The sequence below is a fragment of the Macrobrachium rosenbergii genome, chromosome 7, assembly GCF_040412425.1.
Source record: "Macrobrachium rosenbergii isolate ZJJX-2024 chromosome 7, ASM4041242v1, whole genome shotgun sequence".
Taxonomy (NCBI): Eukaryota; Metazoa; Arthropoda; class Malacostraca; order Decapoda; family Palaemonidae; genus Macrobrachium; species Macrobrachium rosenbergii.
The window spans coordinates 35,179,301-35,205,042 of NC_089747.1; the positions used below are offsets into that span (position 1 = coordinate 35,179,301).

The 25,742-nt window shown below is 40.7% G+C and overlaps 1 protein-coding gene across 6 annotated transcripts in view; it reads left to right on the forward strand.

Moving 5' to 3' along the window:
• The window catches only part of LOC136840297 (prion-like-(Q/N-rich) domain-bearing protein 25), a 560,985-nt gene that overhangs the window by 238,207 nt on the left and 297,036 nt on the right, over window positions 1–25,742 (forward strand). For all 6 annotated transcript variants that reach the window (XM_067106987.1, XM_067106985.1, XM_067106990.1 and 3 more), the window contains exon 5: window positions 1,122–1,221. In XM_067106987.1, coding sequence (XP_066963088.1) covers window positions 1,122–1,221 — 100 coding nt within the window. The remainder of the gene's footprint in view (window positions 1–1,121; window positions 1,222–25,742) is intronic.

Sequence of the window (25,742 nt, forward strand, 5' to 3'; positions counted from 1 at the left end):
CCCTGCAAAAGTTTCAGAACTGAGTGATGGGGCATTTCGTGGTGTTGATAAGGGACAACACTTTGTCAACAAGCAGGGGGGACTGGTGTCCTTCCAGCTGCACAGGTTGGCAGTAGCACACTCAGTGGAACTGTCAACCAGGTACATTCTGGCATCTCAGAATGTGGTGGCAGACAAGCTCAAGTCACCAGAGCCAGGTGGTCTGCTCATTTGGGAATGGAAGTCCCTACCCAGGGGCAACTTAGATGCTTGGGCACTCAAGATCACATTACAGAGACTCTTCGAGTTATGGGGAATCCCAGCCATGATCTCTTCATAACCTGGTACAAAAGGAAGTTACTGGTGGTCTGCTCATTTGTGCTTGTGGGTTGCGATGGAAGATGCTTTCCAGTACCCAGGGGGCAACTTAGATGCTTGGGCCTTCTCTCCGTTTTGTCTGATTTATCACCCCAAATTACAGATTAACTCTGACTCCCAATGGCCACACTCTGAGTGGGCAAGAGCTCACGAATGTCTTATTAGCAAGTTCTATTGTCTCTCACACTTTTGTGTTCCTCCAAGCCTTCTTCAAAGCCCAGAAATCTAGCAATTGCAACATCCCATATGTCCAACAAGCTAGAATTTTGGGATTCCTTCCTCAGCTCTTCCAGACCAGAAAGGTATTCCTAGGTGGGTAGAACCAATTCAGACTCCCCCACCAGTAAGTAAGTCTTCTATGTAAAGAACAAAGGTTTGTGTTTGTGTAGGAACAAATAGTCACTTTTTAAATTAATTTGCATTTTTCCTAACATACAAACTTGAAGTTCTTCATATTTATGTCCCATCTCAGCCACCCCTCATTCTGGTACTTGGGTTGAAAGGCAAAGTGGAGTGCAGACCAATGAGTGGGTGGGGCTTCCCCCCTACTGTTGGTAGTTAACGACCTTGTCAGAAAGTTAACAGCCTTTCCAGCTCACATTCACAAACTAAATCCTATGTAAAGCACTTCAGGTTTGTGTATTAGGAATAGAAATTACTTAAAAAAATTGCTGTTTTATAAAGATTTTTGAATTCAGTATTCATACATTGAGCAGTAGTTGTACAAAAAAATTATATTTGAAAAGAATGAATTTTGTTTTCAGATAGAAGGATAGGCTTCAATGAGATATGCGGTCATTGTTTTCCAATGTGTGATGAATTTAAAGGACTTGTTTGCCGTCTTAGGCATTGTTTATGCAAAAGGTAAGTGTCTTAATTTATATAGCATTTTTTTGTTGATCAAAGAGTAATAATAGACAATAAAATTTTACTAACCATTTCTCTTAGTTTTTTTATACAGGAAGTTATGCCATCTTTTATCGTTATTTTTCAAAACATACCAGTAAAATTGTTTGTTAAAAGGCATAATAATCTGGGTGTTTAATAATTTGCTGCTCTCCCAAAGTTTATGCTTTGTCTGGATTTTGAATACATAATACTATTATTGGTTATCAAATACTATTATTGGTTGGATGTAAACCAAATATGAGTTTCCTGTTAAGAATGCTTGAAATTCTTATGGGGTATTTTATATTTGTCAGCAACTCTTTTTTGCTTATTTAGCAGTTTTGCATTTATATGCAGATTTTAACATAGTGGTATTTTAAGTTTGTGAAAGATGTTTGATTAGGGATTAAAAACCTTCACTTTATGAATGTGTTTTCGAGGCATGCTCAGAAGAAAAGAATTACATCTCTGTCATTGTGCATTCGGGACTCCAAAGTTTGTGTAGCTGCAAAAATTGTCATTGGAAGTGTGTTTGTCAGTCTAAAGAAATATTTTGGTTTTGCTACTTAGAATTTGACCAGTTTATGCTTTGCCTTGTTAATTTTGCCATTTATCAATTTTTCAGCTTTAGTTTATATTTTTTTTGTAGGATGGGGGCTATATCCCTGTGTTTTACTGCTGCTGCTGGTGACTGTGAGCCTTTGTTTTTTTATTTGACCTGCCAAATGTTCATATGTTTTCTTAGGTATTTAGGAATATAGTCCTTTCATATCAACTTCACTTTGATATTTAAACTTTGTATGGCTAGAATTGCTGCTTACTGAACTTTTGGCTTAGTTAAGTTTCACAGAGCTTGACTTTGCTTAGTGTATTGTTTTGTTTGTGTTGCAATTTAATAGTAGATTGTATATCGGCCGTGTGTACTCTTTAATATACAGGTATTTCATTTTCATATGTTAAATTTTTGTTAACTATGGTCTTAATTTTTGTTTTGTTCCCATATTATTGTGTTTTGGGAAGTCGGCAATCCTCCTTTCCTAATACCTTAGTGTGGAGGTGCCTGTCATTCCCTTATGTGGTAACTACAAGGGGGCAGGGCCGTGTGTAGTTTTTATTCTTCATTATGGTTAAACTCCCCTTCAAAACTGATGCCCTCCCTTCCTTTCTCACAGATCAATCCCATTTCCATCTCATTTTCCAGGATCATCCCATTCTCATACTTTGTAGGCGAAGGTATGGATGATGGTGAGAAGGACATGCTCAAAGTCATACTGGACTACTTTCCAGGCTATTTCAGTAGGCTGCTGGTAACCAGTCATGTGTCTCTTCTCTGAACAAGTTTTCCTGTCAAGCATGTCCAGGATAGAGATCTCGCACTCTGGTTTACTTCCATCAGAGTGTGTGACTTCATGCTTTTGATGGACATGAAGGATGAGTGTTTCCATCTACTGGCATTCTTAGAAGTACTTCCACTATGCTTATTATGGACAGCTTATCAGTCAGAACATCTGGTTCAGACTGTCAGCTGCCCTTGAGGTGTTCAAGTGAGTGTTCACACTGGTGTCAGTTGGCTTTACTTTAGATCCATCTGCTGCAGTATCTAGACAGCTGGGGTTGGGTTGTTATTATTTGGGGATCATGATAAAAGGGAGATGTCTTGTATCCTACCCAAACAGCAGACACAGTATCCTGGGCTGTTGGTTTACGTGCTAGTGGTGATGGTGTATTGTGTTAACTCTCAGATCAACAGACTCAGGGAAGCATAAGTACAGGCTTTGTCTCAAGAGAAATACAGATCTTGACTTTTGCAGTCCTTGTCAGTCACCAGTTGTCTATGAAGAAACTTGTGCTCTATAGGCATGTAAGCACTTCAGAGTATGTGAGGTAATACTAGTCTTCTATTTTAAATTCTCCAACACTCTTTGTTTTGTTAAACAGCGCATTGAAGGAAGATCTTGCTTAGTGGTTAGATAAGTGGCGACTCCATGTTGGAGTTTTTGAACCCTCCCTCACCAGAGGTTCACTCCTGGGAGGCTTAATAGTATCAGGTGTGTGGGCACAAAATGATTCTTGTGGCACTGCAAGCATTCTAGGACAAGTTATTGAGAATTGTCTTGTTGCACACAACATAATTGTGGGGCAATAAGTCAACAAGCAAGGGGTTACAATCCTCACCCTCTTTACTGGTTGGCAATGCAGGTAGATGCACATGTGGTGGTTCACCACACCTTCAGACTGTCAGCTAGATGTATCCTGTCTATTCAGAATGTGTTGGCTGGTCAGCTCATCACCAGAGGTAGATCATAGGATGGTGTAGCCCTTACCCCTGCATATAGTGGGAAGTTTCGAGGTTCAAGAATCTTGGGGGTTGACTGTCATGTTCTTAAAAATACTTTTCTTAATAAAAGGAATTTCTTATCAGCAAATTGGAATGTAGGGTAAAAGAGGAATACAGAAAGAAAACTCACATGACAATATGGTATATTTATTTATAATATATACAGAAAATAAAAAAGAACTCTTGCATTCACTCAGCTTGACACATACTGTAGTACCATGAAAATGAAACAAATTAGGTGACAATAGGGGAATGGTATGCAATATATCATATAAAATGTTTACTCAACTTGTAAACTATCCATTGAGGCTTGGGGGATTGATGCTGATCAGTAGAAGAAACAGACTTGTTTCACTCAAGGTGGGAGAGCAGTTGCATGGAATTGTCCTTCAAAGCTTTCAGAAGCTACATAGATTGGGTCAATCTGTTTTTCTCTAAAATATCTGAAGGGAGATTCTCATATGCTTCTTGTCTCTTTTTTTAATCAGCCCTTTTCTGTCTTACTCTCTGTACTCTTATCCATTCTAGTTCTCCTCTTATTTCTGTTCATTCCATCCTTTTGTCTTCTTGAGGGTGATCCTGTGGGAGCTTATATACCACTTAATGGATGCAGCTAATGATGACACTTTTGATGATTGTTGTTTCCTTATTTGAAGATTCTTGCAATCTCTGCTTCCTGATCGGCTTATCAAAAACCTGCTCATCACACCATGCCAGACTAGAAACTGCAACAAAATCGTGCATTATCCAGCGTCAGACTTTTCAGAAAGTTCCATCAAAGACCATGTAGGGCTACAAATGGGTGACAGGTGACAACAAGGGGCAGAAATGGACTCAATTTGCCACTGTACTGGACATCCACACATGCACATGTTAATAAAGAAAATTTTTGTTTTCATTAGTATTCTTCTGTAGACACAATAGTTACTGTCCATGAAATGGACCAGGTCACCACATGACTAATTAGTAGGACCCCTTCCTCCATAGGTATTCCATTTGCCATACTGTACTTCATGGTTGTTACATCAGAAGACACTTTCTAACACCCATGGGACCGCCATGATGTCTTTGGTTTTACACCATTCTGTTTGATCTCTTGGATGATCAACTGAATGCTGGTCATCCTGGTTTCAGATAATTCTAGCAGCTCTTTAATGGCCATACATTGAGTAGGATCCCAGTCAGCTGGGCCTTCTAGTGGATGTATTAAGACATCTATTCCAGCTTGGATTTGTGCTGTTAGTGGGTGATCTCTTCATTTTGCTGTCAGCAAATTGTGAGTCTCTTGTTATTCCTTTCTGTGACAAGTTTTTGGCTGTGTACTTGATAAAGACTGCTGCCCAGACCTTTCCTGGTTTTCCAGGTTGAAAGGTTTGGACCTTTCTGCCTTGGTAGAGGTTTCCTACACTAGGGCCTCTTTTCTCTAGAGGCGGGTATGATTCTTGTTCTTTGTTTTTCACCTAGGTGCTATATGAACCCCCAGGGGAGACTGATGTACCTGTATGTTGGTGTACTAGCATTCACAAGAAGGTTGTGTCTTAGGTCACCACCTTGTCCAGAGTTTGGGAGATCATCAAGAGGGTCTACAAGTTGTTTGGCAATGGAGATATTGACTTATATCCTTTGAGAAGACTTGCAAAGTCAGGCTTGCCCCATCACGAGCATCAAGGGGAGCTTCTCAGTATCAGTGATACTGAGGGTGGATATGTGGCAGCTTCAGTCACCCTCACCTTACTCTACTTTAGGACTTCACCCACAAGCCCTTGGATGCTTCTCCTTAGGGCCTGTGGTGGCTGCTCAATGTGTTGTTTAACTGCCTGAGCTCTGCTAAGACTGAACAGTATCTTGCCCAAGGTTTACAGTGGTGAAAGTGTAGTTGAAGAAAGGTGACTGGTTTCTTTCTGTTTTCGTAACCTCTTGTGCCTAGCAGCCAATGGCTGTATTCTATTTGGTCAGCCAGGTGCACATTAGTTCCATAACAGAGCTCCCAATCTCTAACTTTTGATGGTCTTTAAATGTGATTCCTTCAATTCCTCTTTTTAACAGGAGGGAACCCAGGCATTAAAGCATACCTAACTAGTTCTGTAGGATTATGCTACCTTTCGAGCCAGTCTTCCCATCCCACACTGTAACTCAAAATTCTTGTATTTTCATAGCATAATGTTGCAAATATACCATACTTTGACAAAGGGCTCTTTCTTCTTCAGTATCACTCATGTCAAGATGTACGGATGGTTACAGGAATTATCCTTCCCCTGGTCATTTACATGACTGGGAAGCTGACTTTATTAGGTGGGAGATCAACATCAGTCATGAGTGAATCTTTATATAAAAGATGATGGTTTGTATCCTCATGGGAACAAATTGCAAATTTTAAGGTAGTTTTCATTTTCGTAGATATTCAAACATGGAGCCATTTATTGTAAACCAGTCTCTAACTAACCTTGCTTTGGTCCCTGATGCCAAAGGAAAAAGTGGCTTTGCATACCGAGTGAGTGGGTTTGCCCAAATTCCTTATTTGTATGCTGCTTGTTAACTTCTTTGTTACAAATTTCTAGTTTTCGGGCAAACATTAGTCAAAGGTAATCCCTGTACAGCAGGTACTTGACAAACAAATGTTCATTTTATGAACTTTCAAAGATATGCACCTCCATGTCCATGTGTTTAAAATTTATGCAAATAAGGGCAAATTTTAAAATTATGTCAGAATTTAAAAGTTTGTGTTGTGTAAGGTTATTTCTTGTGTCTGCTGCTTGGTGGCATCCAGTAGCCCTTGTTAGTAAACAGTGGGAGTAGCCATGCCTTTTCTTCTGACTTCTAGCTAATTTACTAAAAAAAAGTGTGTCTATAAAAGAGAGAGAGAGAGAGAGAGAGAGAGAGAGAGAGAGAGAGAGAGAGAGAGAGAGAGAGAGAGAGAGAGAGAGAGAGAGAGAGAGAGAGAGTTTGCATACATGTTCTTGATACATAGTGGTACTAAACACCAAGATCAACTGACAGAAATAAAAGGAAAAAACTTGAAAATAATTTTCTTTAGACTTCTAGCTAATTGACAAAAATGTGACTACGGTAAAAATGAGAGAGACCAGCTTACAGAAAACAGTGGGAAAGTAAAGAACTTTTAGTGTATTTTCATCTGAATTCCAGGTAATTTACAAAAAGTTTGTGTACAGTATAAATAGGGGGGGTGAGAGAGAGAGAGAGAGAGAGAGAGAGAGAGAGAGAGAGAGAGAGAGAGAGAGAGAGAGAGAGAGAGAGAGTGTTTTTGCATGCATACATATTTTTGATACACAGTGGTAAAAGTAAGGTCAGTTGATGGAAAGCAATGGAAATAAAAGAGGGGAAATACTTTGAAAAACATCTGACTTCTAGCTAATTTACAACAAAATGTCTAGAGAGAGAGAGAGAGAGAGAGAGAGAGAGAGAGAGAGAGAGAGAGAGAGAGAGAGAGAGAGAGAGAGAGAGAGAGAGAGATTTGCATGCATAAGTAATCTCATTGTATATTTGGTAAACAGCAAGATCAGATGATAGAAAACAACAGAAATAAAAAAAGAGAACTAATAGTTTTTGGTTGTTAAATAAAATGAAAATACATTACCTTTTAAAATTACGTTTTTCTGTGCATATAGCTGTACATATGTAGATGTTTTAGATAGCAGTTGGAAGGTGATGGGAGTGGGCTGAGAACAACTGGCTATTTCATAAATGTAGCATTACTGGACTGCAAAAATGGAATTTACATGATGTATATGATATATAAAACTTTACGTCATATATTTCTGTTACTTTTTCAAGGAAAGAGTAAAGATTTTTGCTTATTATAAACTTTGTATCTTGTACAAAGATGAATTTGTCTCATTATAAAACTGTATTATCGTACAGTTTTAGGCTCTATGACGTAGGCTAACTAGTACAGTGCTTGATGCCTAGGCTTTGGTGGACTAAACTTAAATTTCTCACATTTCATTGCCACTTTTCAAATAATGATTAGAGATATTTGTCTACTATAAACTTTACTTTATGCCTAAAGATGAATTTGTTTTAATAGAAAACTTTTCTATCGTGCGTGCTAACTATATGATGTAGGCTGACTACAATAGTATAATGTTGGATGCCTAGGCTAGCTCTGTTGAACCTAGAACAAAATAAGCTCCAGAATGAGCCTTTGGAATAGAACTTGCTTGTATATAGAGGACTTACTGTAAATGACGTCAGGTATATATATCAAGGAAATATGCAAATCTTCTTAAAAATTTGCTCTTTTGCCTCATACAGTACTTGTAGTGAATCACCAAATAATTTGAGTGCCTGGTTGTTAGACCAGACTTTTATAAATCATATCAAATCTTTTTATTATCACAATTTTTTCTTGATTAGTTTGCATTATTAAAAATATTTGTGACATTATAATATCTAATTGTAATAACCTCAGTGCCTTCCTAACTTCATGATTTCTTCACATTTTGGATATGCTTGTCACTTTCTAGCCTAAGATTTAAATGAAGAAATTTTGATGAATGGACAAGATTTAAACCCATATCTGGAACAGAAGAACAGGGTAATGTTATCTCCCTGACCACAAAGAAGGGTATATGTTTATTCCTGCACATGTATACATGTATATCTGTTAGATTCAGGTACATTTACCAGAGCTGGAATAGACTCATATTCACTGTCATAGCTAAATGTTTGTTTATTGCTTTTTAGACTGAAATATATATTCAACACATGGAGACAAAATTGTTCCAGGAAACTTGAAGGAATTACTCAGTCTCATCTGTGGTGGACCAAATTGGCATCAGCTATCTTTGGGTCAGGATCGTCTTCCATTCCACCATTACTAACAGATGATGGTAGATTAGTTACTGGCCCTAAGGAAAAGGCTGAACTGCTAAGCAATCATCTGTGGATGTGTCTCTCCCTGATACTTGTCAACCTGAACCTATTCTTACAAAGTTTGCATTTCACTCTAGGGGCATTAAGAAAATTCTTGATAATCTTGATAACTGGGGTGGAGAGGATCCTGATAGTTTCTTCCTTTGTTTATTAACCCTTAAACGCCGACTGGACATGCCATACGTCGACTAAAATTGTCTGTTGGGTGCCGAGTGGACGTACGGTACATCGACTACAAAATGTTTTTTTAAATATTCGCAGAAAAATAATTATAGGCCTAGTCTGCAAAAGGTTTTAAATCACACGCCTTGAGGGATGCTGGGAGTTCACGGATCACGCTGTTGTTTTGTTTAGAAGCGTCACCTAGCCGTGCATGCGCCAATTTCTTCCTTCCCGCTCTAGAAAGCATCAACGGCGCATCGTCGGAGAGCGATTTCTTGACGCATTCGTGTTTTGCAGAACTTTCGCGAGTGTTAGTGTCTTTGTGACGCAAGAGGACGTTTGCAGAGATGTCCCAACGTCATCAGGACCGTGAAAGGCGCATATTGCCTGTCGGTAGTGAGCGTGTGAGGCGAGTTTTAGACTGGGATGCTGGAGAGAGACCAAGCACCCAAGGTGACCCAGCTTCTCAACGCCGTGTTGTGCGGCCACGTGTGACCGAAAGGGACCAAGGACCACATCCCATGCCTTTTATGACCCCTAGGAAGCATCTGGGTGTCCTGAGGGGCATCCGTAAGCATTTGGGAGGCCTCCAACAAAAGGACATTGACGAGTACATGTTGGAGCTTGATCGAGAGCAGGTGGAAAGTCCTCATTTTGATGGCAGTTGGTCATCTAGTGATGAGGACATCATGCCTGATGTTAGTGATGATGAGTACTTGCCCCCAATGTCTGTACAGGAGCCACAGGAGGAAAGTGAACTTGAATTTAGTGGTTTCAGTGCATATGAGGGAGAGTCTGAGGAGGAGGAGGAGGCCCCAATTGTGGCTGGTGGGGATGAGACAGAAAGTGATGGTGAAAGTGAGGGAGATGGGCCAGTGGGGAGGGTGGGAGTGCGAAGTCGTGCCGCGCATGGGCCCGTAGAAGGTCGCAACATCGCGGCAGCTTGGGTGAAGGCTGTTCGTCCGAAAGTGATGAGGGGTGGTTGGAGGACCCCACCCCACCTAACATGCACCCATTCATGGCAGCACCTGGACTGACTGTCCCTGTGCCTCTCACTGTACTGGGGTTCATTCAGCTCTTCCTGACGCAGGAATTGCTGGAATACCTTGTTGCAGAGATGGCGGATTGCGCTCAGTACTGCCGTGAGGAACTGCAGATGACGTTGTCGTATCGCTGGCGGGGCTGCAACCTCACGGACTTAGCGCATTTTTTGGGGCTCCACATTTTTTTTGGAATGATGCCTGCTGCTGACGTCAGGCAATATTGGAGGCGAAATTTTTTTTTAAGTACGCCCAATGTGCCCGGCATTATGTCCCGTGATAGTTTCCTGGCGTTGGACAGGTATTTCAACGCCTTCAACCGAAGGGCCATACCCCGGAATAACCCCAACCGCCTCATCTTAGTCCGCCCAGTGTTGGACTACATTCGTGAACGGTGCCAGTTTCTCATGGTTCCTTCCAAGAACCTTCCTTTGGATGAGGGGATGATGCCATACAAAGGGCATCTAAGTATAAAAATGTACAACCCCAAGAAGCCAAAGAAATATGGTGTGAAGTTATTTTTTATTACGGAATCCAACACTGGATATGTTGTGGACTTCTCGGTGTATTCTGGGGTCTTCTCCACGCTGCGTGACACTGTCTTCGGTCTTGTGGATTGTTTCCGTAACCAGGGATACCACCTGTTTATGGATAATTATTATAACTCGGTATCCCTGGCCCAGGAACTGCATGAAGCAGGTGTGCATGTCAGTGGTACCCTTCGGTTGGTGCGTGGGGCCCCGAATGTCCTCAAGAGGTTCGCTAGCCAGCCGCAACATCTGGCAAGAGGAGAGACAGAGTGGCAGCGGAAGGGAGATGTCTTCGTCATCTGTTGGAAGGGGGTCTGACTCGTGCCCATGATTACGACGAGTCATGAGCCCATCCAAGAAGAGATCATTCAGCGGAAGAAGACACGTCGGCAGGGCCGAGTTACTTATGAGGAGTTTCGTGTCCAACGGCCTACTGTCATTGGGCACTACAACAGGCACATGGGAGGAGTTGATCTCTTTGATCAACTCATCCAGTATTATCCCTTTGCCAGGAGAACCAGGAGGTGGACACAGAAGCTCCTCAAAAACCTCCTTCAGTTGGCCCTCCAGAATGCCTACATCCTCTACTGTGGGTACAATTCAGACGCCCGGAGGTTGTCCCACATCCAGTTTCTCGAGGTGGCTGGGAATGCCCTCATAAACTTTAATCCAGAGGAGTGGCCTTCCAACACCGCCCCCCCCCTGCCCCGAGCTCCAGATCTGCCCCGAGAGGATAGGACAGATGTTGCTAGGAGGGCCAACCTCGGTCTTCCTGCTCCTGCCGACGCCGCCCCTGCTGCTGCCACCCTTGATGATGCTGCCCTTGATGATGCCGCCCTTGATGATGCTACCGCCCCTGCTGCCGCCCTCCCTCACATTCCAATGTCCCGTCGGGTAGTGGACCCTGTGTGTCGGCTGCAGGCAGGGGATCACACACTGGAGCTCCTAGAAGGGCACAAGTAGAAATGGTGCTGGGTGTGCCATATGAATGGCAGAAGAAGAGACACCCGACACGTCTGTCGCATCTGCAAGGTAGCACTTTGCAGGTTCGGGGAGTGTGACCGTAAGTACCACACTGCGGTCATATATTGGAGTGTGCCTACCCAAGGGACACCGAAGGGCGCAGCGGACCGCCGAAGGGCGGCCCATCCTCAGTAAGGGCGCGCGTCTCACTCCTCCACCTGTGCCTCGTCATGTCGAGAGGAAAAAAGTGCAAGACTCTTCAATGGAGGAGGGAGAAAACACAAACAGAACGAAGAGTCAGGATTACGAGTGAGTATTCTGCATTGATTTTATATTTAGTTTTATATTTATTAAAAGTTTTTATATATCTGTATTTGTTGTTTTGTATATTATTTTGTTTTATGCAAAAAAAGTTTTTCACCTGCATTCCTTTTAGTTATGTATTCATACCAAAGTAAAAAAATATAATATTATATATATGTGTATATATGTATATATATATATATATATATATATATATATATATATATATATATATATATATATATATATATATATATATATATATATATATATATATATATATATATATATATATATATATATATATATATATATATATATATATATATATATATATATATATATATATATATATATATATATATATATATATATATATATATATATATATATATATATATATATATATATATATATATATATATATATATATATATATATATATATATATATATATATATATATATATATATATATATATATATATATATATATATATATATATATATATATATATATATATATATATATATATATATATATATATATATATATATATATATATATATATATATATATATATATATATATATATATATATATATATATATATATATATATATATATATATATATATATATATATATATATATATATATATATATATATATATATATATATATATATATATATATATATATATATATATATCACACATTAGAGGTGAAAAATATATCTATCTATTTACACAACCATTTTGTTTTATTTGGTAAAATCAATTAGTACAAAAAATCTAACATTCTAGTGATATTCAATCATTTACCTTTATTTTGCAACAAACAGGAAGTCTCTAGCACAATATTCCGAGTTATGGTGAATTTTTGAAAAAACTTTTTCTTTCCCTCCGCGTGCGGGAACGCCGCTGAAAATCCTAGCATTTCTTTAGTCACCTTGTCGTAATTTCCGCGCCATTTTCTAGTAGGCGTTACATAAAGTGTTATACATCAAAATGTGCGCAATTTCATGTAGAATACAACAAAAAATAACTCATGGTTGTAGCTTTTATCAGTTTTGAAATATTTTCATATAAATCACGATGTGACAAAATTTGAACCTTTGGTCAAATTTGACTCGACCGAAATGGTAAAAAAACGCAATTGTAAGCCAAAACTCTTTCATTCTAGTAACATTCAATTATTTACCTTCATTTAGCAACTAACGAACGGGAAGTCTTTAGCACAATATTCCAATTTATGGTGAATTTTTGTAAAAAAAACTTTTTCCTTCCCTCCGCGTGCAGTAACTCCGCTGAAAATCCTAGCATTTCTTGAGTCACCTTGTCGTAATTTTCGCGCCATTTTATATTAGGTGTTACATAAAGTGTTATACATGAAAATGTGTGCAATTTCATGTAGAATACAACAAAAAATAACTCATGGTTGTAGCTTTTATCAGTTTTGAAATATTTTCATATAAATCACGATAAGTGACAAAATTTGAACCTTTGGTCAACTTTGACTCGCCCGAAATGGTTGAAAAACGCAATTGTAAGCCAAAATTCTTTCATTCTAGTAACATTCAATCAATTACCTTTATTTTGCAACAAACGGGAAGTCTCTAGCACAATATTCTGATTTGTGGTGAATTTTTGAAAAAAACTTTTTCCTTCCCTCCAGTTTTGAAATATTTTCATATAAATCACGATAACTCCGCTGAAAATCCTAGCATTTCTTGAGTCACCTTGTCGTAATTTTCTCGCCGTTTTATATTAGGCGTTACATAAAGTGTTATACATCAAAATGTGCGCAATTTCATGTAGAATATAACAAAAAATAAATCATGGTTGTAGCTTTTATCAGTTTTGAAATATTTTCATATAAATCACGATGTGACAAAATTTGAACCTTTGGTCAACTTTGACTCGACCGAAATGGTCGAAAAATGCAATTGTAAGCCAAAACTCTTTCATTCTAGTAACATTAAATAATTTACCTTCATTTTGTAATTTTCGCGCAAACGGTAAGTCTCTAGCACAATATTTCGATTTATGGTGAATTTTGAAAAACTTTTCCTTCCCTCCAAGACGCATTCAATCAACTCTGCTGAAAATCTCAGCATTTCTTGAGTCACCTTGTTGTAATTTTCGCGCCGTTTTCTATTAGGCGTTACATAAAGTGTTATACATCAAAATGTGTGCAAATTCATGTAGAATACAACAAAAAATAACTCATGGTTGTAGCTTTTATCAGTTTTGAAATATTTTCATATAAATCATGATAAGTGACAATTTGAACTTTTGGTCAACTTTGACTTGCCCGAATGGTCGAAAAACGCAATTGTAAGCCAAAACTCTTACATTCTAGTAACATTCAATCATTTAACTTCATTTCGCAACAAACGGGAAGTCTCTAGCACAATATTTAGATTTGTGGTGAATTTTTGAAAAAAAGTTTTTCCTTCCCTCTGCACGCAGGAACTCTGCTGAAAATCTCAACATTTCTTGAGTCACCTTGTCATAATTTTCGCGCCGTTTTCTATTAGGCGTTACATAAAATGTTATACATCAAAATGTGTGCAATTTCATGTAGAATACAACAAAAAATAAATCATGGTTGTAGCTTTTATCAGTTTTGAAATATTTTCATATAAATCACGATAAATGACAAAATTTGAACCTTCGGTCAACTTTGACTCACCCGAAATGGTAGAAAAACGTAATTGTAAGCCAAAACTCTTACATTCTAGTAATATTCAATCAATTACCTTAATTTTGCAACAAACGGGAAGTCTCTAGCACAATATTTCGAATTAAGGTGAAATTTTGTAAAAAACTTTTTTTTACATCCGCGCATTATGAATTCATGCATCAGTTTGTGATAATATTTTCTCTGTGTTGCTTTGATCGTTTTACAATCTGTTATATACCAAAATCACCACAATTTAGTGTACAATACAGCGAAAAAAAATAACTCATTAGCTTTAACCGTTTTGCTCACAGCGTGATTTGCATACAATTATATAAAATTTTTTTTTTGTGCTGTCATATATTCCAATACTTATATATGATAATGATGTTTTTTTTCATTTCTGATGGTTGCATACTAAACTTTAGGCAATGAGAAAAAAAGGAGCCAAAAATGAACTCTTAATGTTAAAAACTAAGTGTGCTGTGATTTTTTGAAAAAAAAAACTTTTTTTCCGCATCGGCACTCACTCCCGAACGATTCCGGCATACGACAGACACTTTAGTAAATAGAGGCTTGGCGTTTAAGGGTTAAAAAGGTTTATAGAGTATGTTTGTCTCCCATGATTAGTAGATTCTATAGATTTTTAATGTCAACAAAGTATCTTTGCAGATGAGCACAGGCTTAGTAATATAGTGCCTGTTCTAAAGAATGGCATATCTGCAGACTGCAGTAACTAAAGGTCCAGTGCTCTCTAAAGTTGCAGAAAAAGTTATTTTCAAGTCACTACATAAGTACGTATGTGCTATCTACAGGATTGTTAGCTGATAGTCAATATGCATATAGGAAGCAGTTAGGTACCTGCAATGCTTTCTCAGACCTGACATGCCATTTGCAAGAGAACCTTGATATGAGTTTTGAGTGCAGAGTAATTCAAATAGATTTTAGTGCTGCTTTCAGTTTGATAAATCACAAGGCACTTGTTTATAAACTTCAGAATCTTGGAGTGGGTGGATATGTTTTACGATGATTTCCTTTCAGGTAGGCAGCTGCAAGTTGCCATTGATGAGATCTTTAGAGAACCAAGACCTATTGTGTCTGGAGTGCCAGAGGGTAGTGTTCTTGGTCCACTGTTTGGTGTATGCAGGTGATATGGCGGTTGTCTTGGAAAACAAGATTGTTCAGTAAGATGATGTAATAAAGCCTCCACCTATGAAAAATGAAGTTGCCCTCAGGCTCAATCGGGACATGGACCAATCAGTAAATGGTGTAGTCGGTGAAGTATGAGGCCAAACTCCATTAAATGAAAACACTATTGATTAGCAGATCCCATACAGATTTTCCACCCCATCCTTCCCTTTAGGTGGATGGAACTCTGCTGAATGAGTCTAAAGTTTTAACTATTCTAGGTGTAACTTTTGACTTGCATCTTACTTTTGATAAACATTTAATGAACATTTCAGCAAATGCCACACGAAAGTTGGGTAGTGTTCGTAAGGTCTCATATATTTATAACATTGATAAAATCAATGCAACCTGTTTTATGTCATTTATCTTTCCCTTACTAGAATACTGTTCTCCAGTGGGGATGTCTGCTTCTGCCAGAGATTTAGCTCTTTTAGATAGTGATTCATGGTGGTAGGTTTCTGTTTCCTAATATTAGTAGTTATGACTTGGACCATTGACAGATGGTCTCTTGTTTGTCAATTTTTTATGAGTTGTATTTTATCAGAAATCTTTCACATTCACAATTGATCCCTGATCCCCTTTTCCTGCCGATAACAACCAGATTTGCTGACCAGTGTCACCAATATGCTGTAAATGTGCCTCGCTGTTGAATTTCTCAGTTCCAGAGGTCCTTTATTCCGTACATCACTGGACTGTGGCACAGCCTCCCTGAGGATGTTATGCAACTGGAACTTCACAAGTTTAACCCTTTTGCTGCATGGGACTGATCTCCTCAGTCATCAAAAGGCCTCATCCATAATGTGGGACTGATCTCCTCAATCATACTTCTTTTGGTTCTAGTTAGGCAACTCGTAATAGATAACATGTTTCCCTTGTCATTTTAAGGAGCTTTTGTCTGTGTTCTAGCGACAAATGTACCATGTGACTTCCAACTTACAGGATAATCTCAGGACAAGGGTTAGGCCTTCAGTAACCATCAAAATGCTACTGAGGAAGGAGGTCTCTCTTGATGATGAAGTACTACAGAGGCTTTTATTCGGAAATGATAGTGATAGCAGTGAATATGGTGATGTTTATTATATCGTAGTTATAGACAAACCTACCTTAGATCATTTTTTTACTTCAGGTTTTGACAGATGATCATAAATCAGAGGAAATGACAGAGAAGGAAGCATTTTTATCAAGCACCAAAGGTGGTGTGAGTAAACAAAGAAAATGTGATACAATTTGCGAGTGGAAGACCACTGAATATTCATTTTGTAAAAAATCAATGCTCTGAAACTTTTATTGCAGATAATAAATTCTTATTTCATACAGAATGCCAAGTCTATTATTAATTTTTTTTTGTGAGGTTTTCCAGATGAAATTTTTCACCAAAAGCAAGCATTCGACGTTTGTAATAAAGATTTTCATACTGAATAACAAAAATGGCATTTCTGGGCTCGACCTGTGTCACCCAGTGAAATATCCTTTTAGCACATATTTCTAGGTATAAGTATTGCTAAATATACCAGAGAAAAAGCTAAACACAATGCCAGGGTTATGACCCCCGGATCGAACGCCATTATATGGTGTCGGTATACACAAAGGGTGAGTGGTGCCACTGCCACAGGCCTCCGCCCTATAGAGCTCTCCAATCTCAAAACCCCGAAAAGTGAGGAGCCGTTACATACCTCACCCTCTTCACCAAGCCAACCACCACCTCAGCCGCCATCTTGTAAACATTCCAATTTAGCACACTTCCAGACAACACCGTGTTTTTTCCTTGGTGCTGTGTTTTCTTGGATTTTCACTAATTCATCATGTCATCTCTTCCTGAATTCCCAACTAAGTTGAGTACCATCTCCTTTTAGTTTTTTCTTACAGAGGCATCTTATTTGACCTTTAATATATTGTTTACCAGGTAAATAACGCTACGCAGCCGGACGTGGCTGCGTCAGCCTCTACCATGCTGGACCCTCAGTCTTCGCATGTTTTTAGCATTAAGTTGCTGCTAGTTTTTATCCATACTCCTTCAATTGGAGTTTTATATATTTATATAGAATCACCATTTCGTTGGTAGGAGGTTGGGAGCCCGTATCATAACTGATCTAGGCTAGAGATGGAGGTTTTCCCCCTCCCCTTTTCTGATCATAATTTCTCCCTTTTCCCTGGTCCCCTTCCTCTACCAGCGAGTTGGTACATTCTCCACGATGGTACTGTTATGCTCATGATCATTTCTGATGTGTACGATGTTGGATGACATGTATATTCTTGGATTAGTTTTATGTTTGATTCGACGTCAGGGTCGGCCATCTTGGGTATCCCCCGCTTTCCGTATATCGGTTTTGTTTGGCCTTCTCTGCCGCTGAGTCTTTTACGTATTTATAGTATATAATTCTATGTATATATATGTTTTTTATATTTCACACATCGTCTGGTTAACTTTTATCTTAGTACTCTTGAAGTCAGGCAGTTTTATTCGATTAGGTATTTTCTAGCCTAGCCTACTTGGCCGTACCGTAATCGGTTTCAGAGAGTTAGGCTGGACAGGTTAGGCTCTTTACACGATGCTTATGCTTCCTAGCTCTCCTGACCAGGCCGTTTTGAGGTTTTGGAGGGAGATGTTAGGTCGTTGAGGGAGTTCTTCGTTCTCTCTTGGCCCACCTGACCATGCTGTCACGTTTTTGGAAGGTGAGGTTAGGCTAGTGAGGTAGTTGCCCTTCCCCCCCCCCCCCTTTTTTAGCCCACCTGACCAGGCCGTGAGGTTTTGGTGGGTGAGGTTAGAATAGTGAAGGGTCTCCTCAATTCATAGTCTTCCACCTGACCAGACTGTCGGTTTTGGAGGGTGTGGATAGCCTTCAACTTCCAAAGCCCAGCCTCAGCAACAGTTTGTTCTGATGCAGCCGGCTCAGCAAACCCTTGCTCCGCCAACCTTCGTGGCGTCCCCGGCTTTCAACGCTTCGTTTGAAAGCCAAGGGGCGTTTCGAGGCTTTAACAGGCATGCGAGGGGAAGCAGAGCCAGAGCCGCCTTCAGAGGTAGTTCTGCATCATGATCTCTTTCACGGGGAAGAGGAGGTAGAGGAAGTAAGCCCTCTTCCGCTCAATGAGTCTCCTCAGGTGGGCGGGAGGTTACATCTCTTCCGGGACCGTTGGACCTTCAGTCCGTGGGCCCACAGCATAGTTTCAAAGGGTCTGGGATGGAGCTGGAGCAGAGTGCCCCCTCCGCCAGTCAGGTTCCATCAGTCTCCATCCAAAGCCCTCTTGGACTTTGTAGAAGACCTTCTCCAAAAGAGGTCAATCCAGCAAAGAGTAATTCTAGACTTGTCTCGTCTCAGTTTATACATTCAATGCGACAAGTTTCGCATGCTTACAATCTCGCAGGTGCGGACCCTACTTCCCCGTGGGGCCGTCACCACCTCTATAGATCTTTCAGACGCTTATTGTCACGTCCCGATTGCGAGAAACTTCTCTCCTTACCTAGGGATTCAGACTAGGGAAACAAGCATACTGTTCAGAGTCATGCCATTCGGCTCAACATAGCGCCAGAATTTTCACCAAACTGGCAGAAACAGTAGTCCAGCAACTACGGGCCCAAGGGATTATGTTAGCCGCGATACCTGGATGATTGGATAATTTGGGCATCCAACGCCAAGGAATGTCGGAAAGCAACATCCATAGTGATCAACTTCCTGGAATCCTTAGGTTTTCAAATAAACAGGAAGAAATCCCTCCTAGTTCCGGAGGCTCTAGTTTCAGTGGTTAGGAATCCAATGGGATCTGGACACACACAAACTGTCACTTCCGCCAGCCAAAAGGAGGGAAATAGCCAAAGCTACCAGGCAGTTCCTCAAAAACAAAAAAGCCTCTCGTCGTACCCAGGAAAGAGTCCTGGGTTCTCTTCAGTTTGTGTCAGTAACAGATTTGCTGCTGAAAGCCAAACTGAAGGATATAAACAGAGTATGGCGGAGACGAGCCAACAGCAGATACAGAGACAAGATGTCTCTAATTCTGCCAGTGTTGAGGAAGAGGCTTCGACCATGGTCAACAGTCAAGAGTTTGTCAAGGTCAGTGCCTCTCCAATTTCCCCCTCCATCATTAGTGATCCATACGGATGCTTCCTTGAGCGGGTGCGGAGGATATTCCCAACACAAGAAAGTTCAGGGAACATGGTCAACTATGTTCCGCCAGTTCCATATCAACATTCTAGAAGCAATGGCAGTATTTCTAACTCTAAAGAAACTACGTCCAACCAGGCAGATTCATATCCGACTGGTACTGGACAGTGCAGTAGTTGTGCATTGCATAAACAGAGGGGACTCCTAGTTGAGCCGGATCAATCAGGTAATGATCGCAATTTTCTCTCTGGCAAGGAAACATCGTTGGCACCTGTCAGCTACTCATCTGGCAGGTGTCCAGAATGTCATTGCAGATTCACTGTCCAGGACAACTCCCCTGGAGTCGGAATGGTCATTGGACAAAGCATCATTCGAGTGGATTTGTCTTCAGGTACCAGGTCTCCAGGTGGACCTGTTTGCCACAGAGAGCAACCACAAGCTTCCGTGTTACGTTGCTCCCAATCTAGACCCTCTAGCTCACTCCACAGATGCGATGTCAATAGACTGGAACAGATGGCAAAGGATCTATCTGTTTCCACCAATAAACCTATTGATGAAAGTTTTACACAAACTCAGATCATTCAAAGGTCAAGTAGCACTTGTGGCACCCAACTGGCCGAAGAGCAATTGGTTTCCTCTTCTTCTAGAGTTGAAACTCCGAGACATACAAATCCCCAGTCCAAGGTTGACACAAATAGTACAAACCCGGACTGTGTCAGCTTCCTCAAGAATTCTGAATGCCCTAGCTTTATGGACTTCATGAAGTTTGCAGCTCAGAAAGATGCTAACATTGATCCTATTAATACACTGTTCATAGAATCAGACAAGAGGGATTCTACCCTCAGACAATATGACTCAACAGTTAAAAAGTTAGCATTATTTCTGAGGGAATCTGAAGCTCAGGAAATGACCACGAACCTTGCAATCTCTTTCTTCAGATCATTATTTGAGAAAGGACTGGCCTCTAGTACTATTACTACAGCAAAATCTGCTTTAAGAAAAATATTTTTACATGGCTTCAATATTAACCTTACAGACTCATATTTTTCATCAATTCCTAAAGCATGCGCTTTTTTCTTAGACCAGCAACCCGTCCCCACATGGTTTCCTGGTTCTTAAATGACGTATAAAATTAGCATCAGACACTGATAATGAACTGTGTTCATACTGAGTCTGTTAAGGAAAACGTTATTTCTAATCAGCCTAGCCTCAGGTGCCAGAAGTTCTGAACTGTCTGCTCTCTCTAGAGAACCGAACCATGTTGATTTCCTCCCGTCAGGAGAAGTTCTGTTGTCTCCGGATCTCAAGTTTCTAGCTAAGAATGAGGATCCACAAAATAGATGGTCTCCTTGGAAGGTTATCCCCCTTCCACAGGATCTGTCCTTATGCCCAGTTAACACTTTAAAAGCTTATTTAAGTAGAACTTCTAATATAATGTCTGGCCCTCTTTTTGTTAGGGAAAGTGGAGGAACCATTTCTTTAAAGGCCATCAGGCAACAAATACTGTATTTCATAAAGCAAGCAAACCTGGATTCAGTACCTAGGGTACATGATATTCGAGCAGTGGCCACCTCCACTAATTATTTCCATAATGTGAAATTTGATGACCTTAAAAGTATATGGGCTGGAAATCACCAACAGTGTTCAAACGCCACTATCTTAAATCTCTAGAGGCTCTTAAATACTCCACAGTGGCTGCAGGAAGTGTTGTTCCTCCTGCCCTAGACTAGCTTATGTAACCTTAGTTTATCCTGTCCTTTATTCCTCTCTTGCCTGCCTGCCTCGTTTACTCGCCATGCCTTCTACCTTTAGGTCAGGCCTGCTTCACAGCCTGACTCCTGACTGTTTTGCATATTTTGTTGTACCCCTTTTTTGTTAGCCTTAAGTGTCTTGGTGTAATTAATTCTGACTGTGTGCCATATAATGTTAATCATGTTTTATTATTAATGCTTTGGGTTATTAAAACACAGTAATTTTCTTATAGTTTTATTTAGCTCCATTAAGGTAATTCTTAGAGGGCTCCACCAAGCTTTTGTATGGCTGATTCTCTGTTATAATTTCACTGGGTGACACAGGTCGAGCCCAGAAAAAGAATTTTGACAAAGGAAAAATCTATTTCTGGGGAGAGACCTGTGTCACCCGGTGAAATAACCTTTCAGCACTTATTTCTAGGTAAAGCTATTGCTAAACATACCAGAGAAAAGCTAAAAGCTAAGCTGGAGTTACTACCCCAGTGCGAGCTCCATGAAATGGAGTCGTGTGTATGAGAAAGGGTGAGATTGTCACAATCACAGGCCTCCGCCCTGTAAACATTCCCAATGTCAAAAGTCCCACCGAGTGAGGTGCCGTTACAAACCCCGCACCACTCGTGGACTGTAAACAAACCAGCGTCACCCACATTCCATGTTAGCACCCCATCCTGGAATGGTATTTTATCAAGGGGAAAAAAGGAATCAGGGTGGGTCACCGGGTGACACAGGTCTCTCCCCAGAAATAGATTTTTCCTTTGTCAAAATCCTTTTTCTGGGTTTTCCGACCTGTGTCAGCCAGTGAAATAATAACAGAGAAACCAAAATACCATCCTGAAACAAAAAGGAAACTTGTAGAGGAAAGAAATAAAACTATAAATCCACAAGAGTTTTAATTATCCCAGTAGCAAAATATTGGTATTTAAATATATAATATAGATACTTAAACTTATTAATATAAGATTAAGGTGTACATAAACATATAATATAGGTACTTAAATAATAGTACTTAAAATTAATTAAGGTGGGGAACATCTGTCCCATAAGACAAAAGAACACAAAAACGTAAGACAAATTTAAACATAGTAGACAATACAAAACTAAACTGACATGGTCAGGAGACAGGCTGTGAAGTATGCCTGACCTGGAGGTGATCGAAAGGGAATAAATGAGGCAGGTAGGAGGGAGGAGAGTGACTGAGTACAGAAAAGAATTAAACAGAGGGAGGAACGATGTTCCCTGCCGCCACTGTGGTGAACTTCAGAGCTTCTAGTGATTTCAGATAGTGGCGTTTGAAAACTACGGAGACTTCCACCCTGTATATTTTGTAAGATCCTCGAAATTCATATAATGGAAATAGTTAGTGGAGGTGGCCACTGCTCCTAATGTCATGTACTTTTGGAACTGAGTCTGGGTTTGCATGTTTAATAAAATACAAGATCTGTTGCCTGAATGGCTTTCATAGAAATAGTTCCTCCCCCTTCCCTTACAAACAGAGGCCTGGAAGTTATCTGTGAGGTCCTGTCTAAATAGGCTTTTAAAGTAAAGACTGGGCATAAAGACAGGTCTTGTGGGAGGGGGATGACCTTCCAGGGAGACCACCTATCTCGAGGATCTTCATTCTTAGCTAGGAACTTAGGGTGAGGAGCTAGCAACACTTCACCTGATGGAAGGAAATCAATATGGTTGGGTTCTCTAGACAGGGCAGACAGCTCGGAAATTTTAGCACCTGAAGCTAAACTAATTAAAAATAAGGTCTTCCTCAACAAATTAATGAAAGAACAATTTTGATTATCCGTTTCTGAAGCTAATTTAAGAACATCATTTAAGAACCAGGAAACCGTATGTGGGCGGGTTACTGGTCTTAAACGAGCACAGGCTTTAGGGATTGATGAAAAATAAGAATCTGTTAAGTTAATCTTAAACCCGTGTAAAAATATCTTTTTCAAAGCTGATTTGGCTGTAGTAATAGTACTTGAGGCCAGACCTTTCTCAAATAATGACCTAAAAATGAAATTGCTAAATTTGTGGTCATTACAGTTGCTTCAGATTCTTTTAAGAAGAGTGCTAATTTCTTTACTGCTGAGTCATATTGTCTGAGAGTGGATTCCCTTTTGTCTGATTCTAGGAACAAAGTGTTAATAGGATCAATATTAGCATCTTTCTGAGCTGCAAACTTCATGAAATCCACAAAGCCAGGGCATTCTGAATTCATGAGGAAGCTGACACAGTCTGAGTTTGTACTATTTGCGTCAGTTTTGGGTTGGGAATTTGCAAGCACTGAAGCTTCAGCTCTAGAAGAAGTGGAAACCAGTTGCTCTTCGGCCAGTTGGGAGCCACTAGGGCTATCTGACCTTTGAATGTCCTGAGCTTGTGAAGGACTTTCAGTAACAGGTTTACTGGAGGAAACAGATAGATCCTTTTCCACTTGTTCCAATCTATTGACATTGCATCTGTGGAGTGAGCTAGAGGGTCCAGGTTGGGAGCAACATAACAAGGAAGTTTGTGGTTGCATTCTGTTGCAAAGAGATCTACTTGAGACCCGAACTTGATTGCAAATCCATCTGAAAGATGTTTTGTCCAAGGACCATTCCGACTCCAGCGGAGTTGTCCTGGATAGGGAATCTGCAATGACATTCCAGACCCCTGCAAGATGGGTAGCAGACAGATGCCACCGGTGTTTGTTTGCTAGGGAGAAAATTGCTATCATAACCTGGTTGATCCGACTCGATTTGGAACCTCCCCTGTTTATACAATGTACTACTACTGCGCTGTCTAGAACCAGTCTTATATGAATCAGATTGTTTGGACGCAGCTTCTTCAGGGTTAGAAAGACTGCCATAGCTTCCAGGACATTGATATGGAACTGGCGGAACATGGTGGACCAAGTCCCCTGTACCTTCTTGTGTTGAGAGTATCCTCCCCACCCGCTTAGGGAAGCGTCGGTGTGAATTACTAATGCCGGAGGAGGAAATTGAAGAGGTACTGACTTCGATAAGCTCTTGACAGTCGTCCAAGGCCAGAGTCTCTTTTTCAGAATCGGCGGAATCAGAGACACCTTGTCCCTGAACCTGACATTGGCTCGGCTCCGCCATACCCTGTTTATATCTTTCAGTTTGGATTTCAGAAGTAGATCCGTCACTGAAGCAAACTGAAGAGAACCTAAGACTCTTTCTTGGGTACGACGGGAAGCTTTCTTGTTCTTGAGGAACTGTCTGGTTGCCTTGGCTATTTCTCTCCGTTTGGCCGGCGGAAGAGATAGTTTGTGTGCACACAGGTCCCACTGGATCCCTAACCATTGAAAGCGACTCTCCGGAACTAGGCGGGATTTCTCCCTGTTTATTTGAAAGCCCAGAGATTCCAGAAAGCCGATTACTATGGCTGTTGCTCTCCGGCATTCGTTGGCGTTGGATGCCCAAACGATCCAATCGTCCAGGTATGCAGCTAGCATGATCCCCTGAGACCGGAGTTGCTGAACTACCGTATCTGCCAGTTTGGTGAAGATTCTGGGGGCTATATTGAGACCGAATGGCATGACCCTGAACGAGTATGCTTGACTTCCCAGTCTGAACCCCAGATAAGGAGAGAACCTTCTCGCAATCGGGACGTGATAATAGGCGTCTGAAAGATCTATAGAGGTGGTTACGGCTCCACGGGGTAGTAGGGTCCGAACCTGCGAGATTGTAAGCATTCGAAACTTGTCGCATTGAATGTAAGAATTTAGACGAGACAAGTCTAGAATTACTCTTCGCTGACTGGAACCTTTCTTTGGAACACTGAACAGTCTGCCTTGAAATTTCAGGTGTCTCGCTTTCTTTATTGCCCTCTTTAGTAATAGATCTTTCACAAAGTCCTTCAGAGCCTTGGACGGTGATTGATGGAATCTGACTCGGGGGGAGGACCTTTGCACCAACTCCACCCCAGTCCTTTGGAGACTATGCTCTGGGCCCAGGGACTGAAGCTCCACTGGTCCCGAAAATGATATAACCTCCCGCCTACCTGAGATATCTCACTGGGCGGGAGAGGGTCTGCCTCCTCTGGAGCCTCTGCCTCCCCTTCCTCTGGAGGAGGAGCGAGGTGTTCCCCTACCTCGAAAGTATCCTCTGGCTCTAGTTCCCCTTGCATTTTGTATTGAACGAAATGCACCCTGGCTTTCATATGAAGCGTTGAAAGCCGGGGAAGAGACATATGAAGGGGCAGCGAGAGGTTGATGGGCTGGTTGGACCAGCACATACTGAGGTTGAGGTTGGGACTGGGAGGTTGAAGGATGACCAGGGGCGGGAACCTGGACAGCCTGCAAGACAGTCTGAGTAGGGAGCCGTTTGAATTTCTTAAACTTCTTCCCGGACTTGGGGTGAGTTCCGGCGGGCTCAGACTGTTTCCTCTTGAACGACAAACCCCATCGGGAGCGGAGACTCTGATTGGCCCTAGTTGCCTCAGCTAGGACCGAATCAACCTCTTCCTGGGGGAAGAGATTAGCTCCCCAGATGGAACTTTTCATAAGCCTGTTAGGCTCATGACGGATGGTGGCTGCCGAAAAGATGTGTTTTC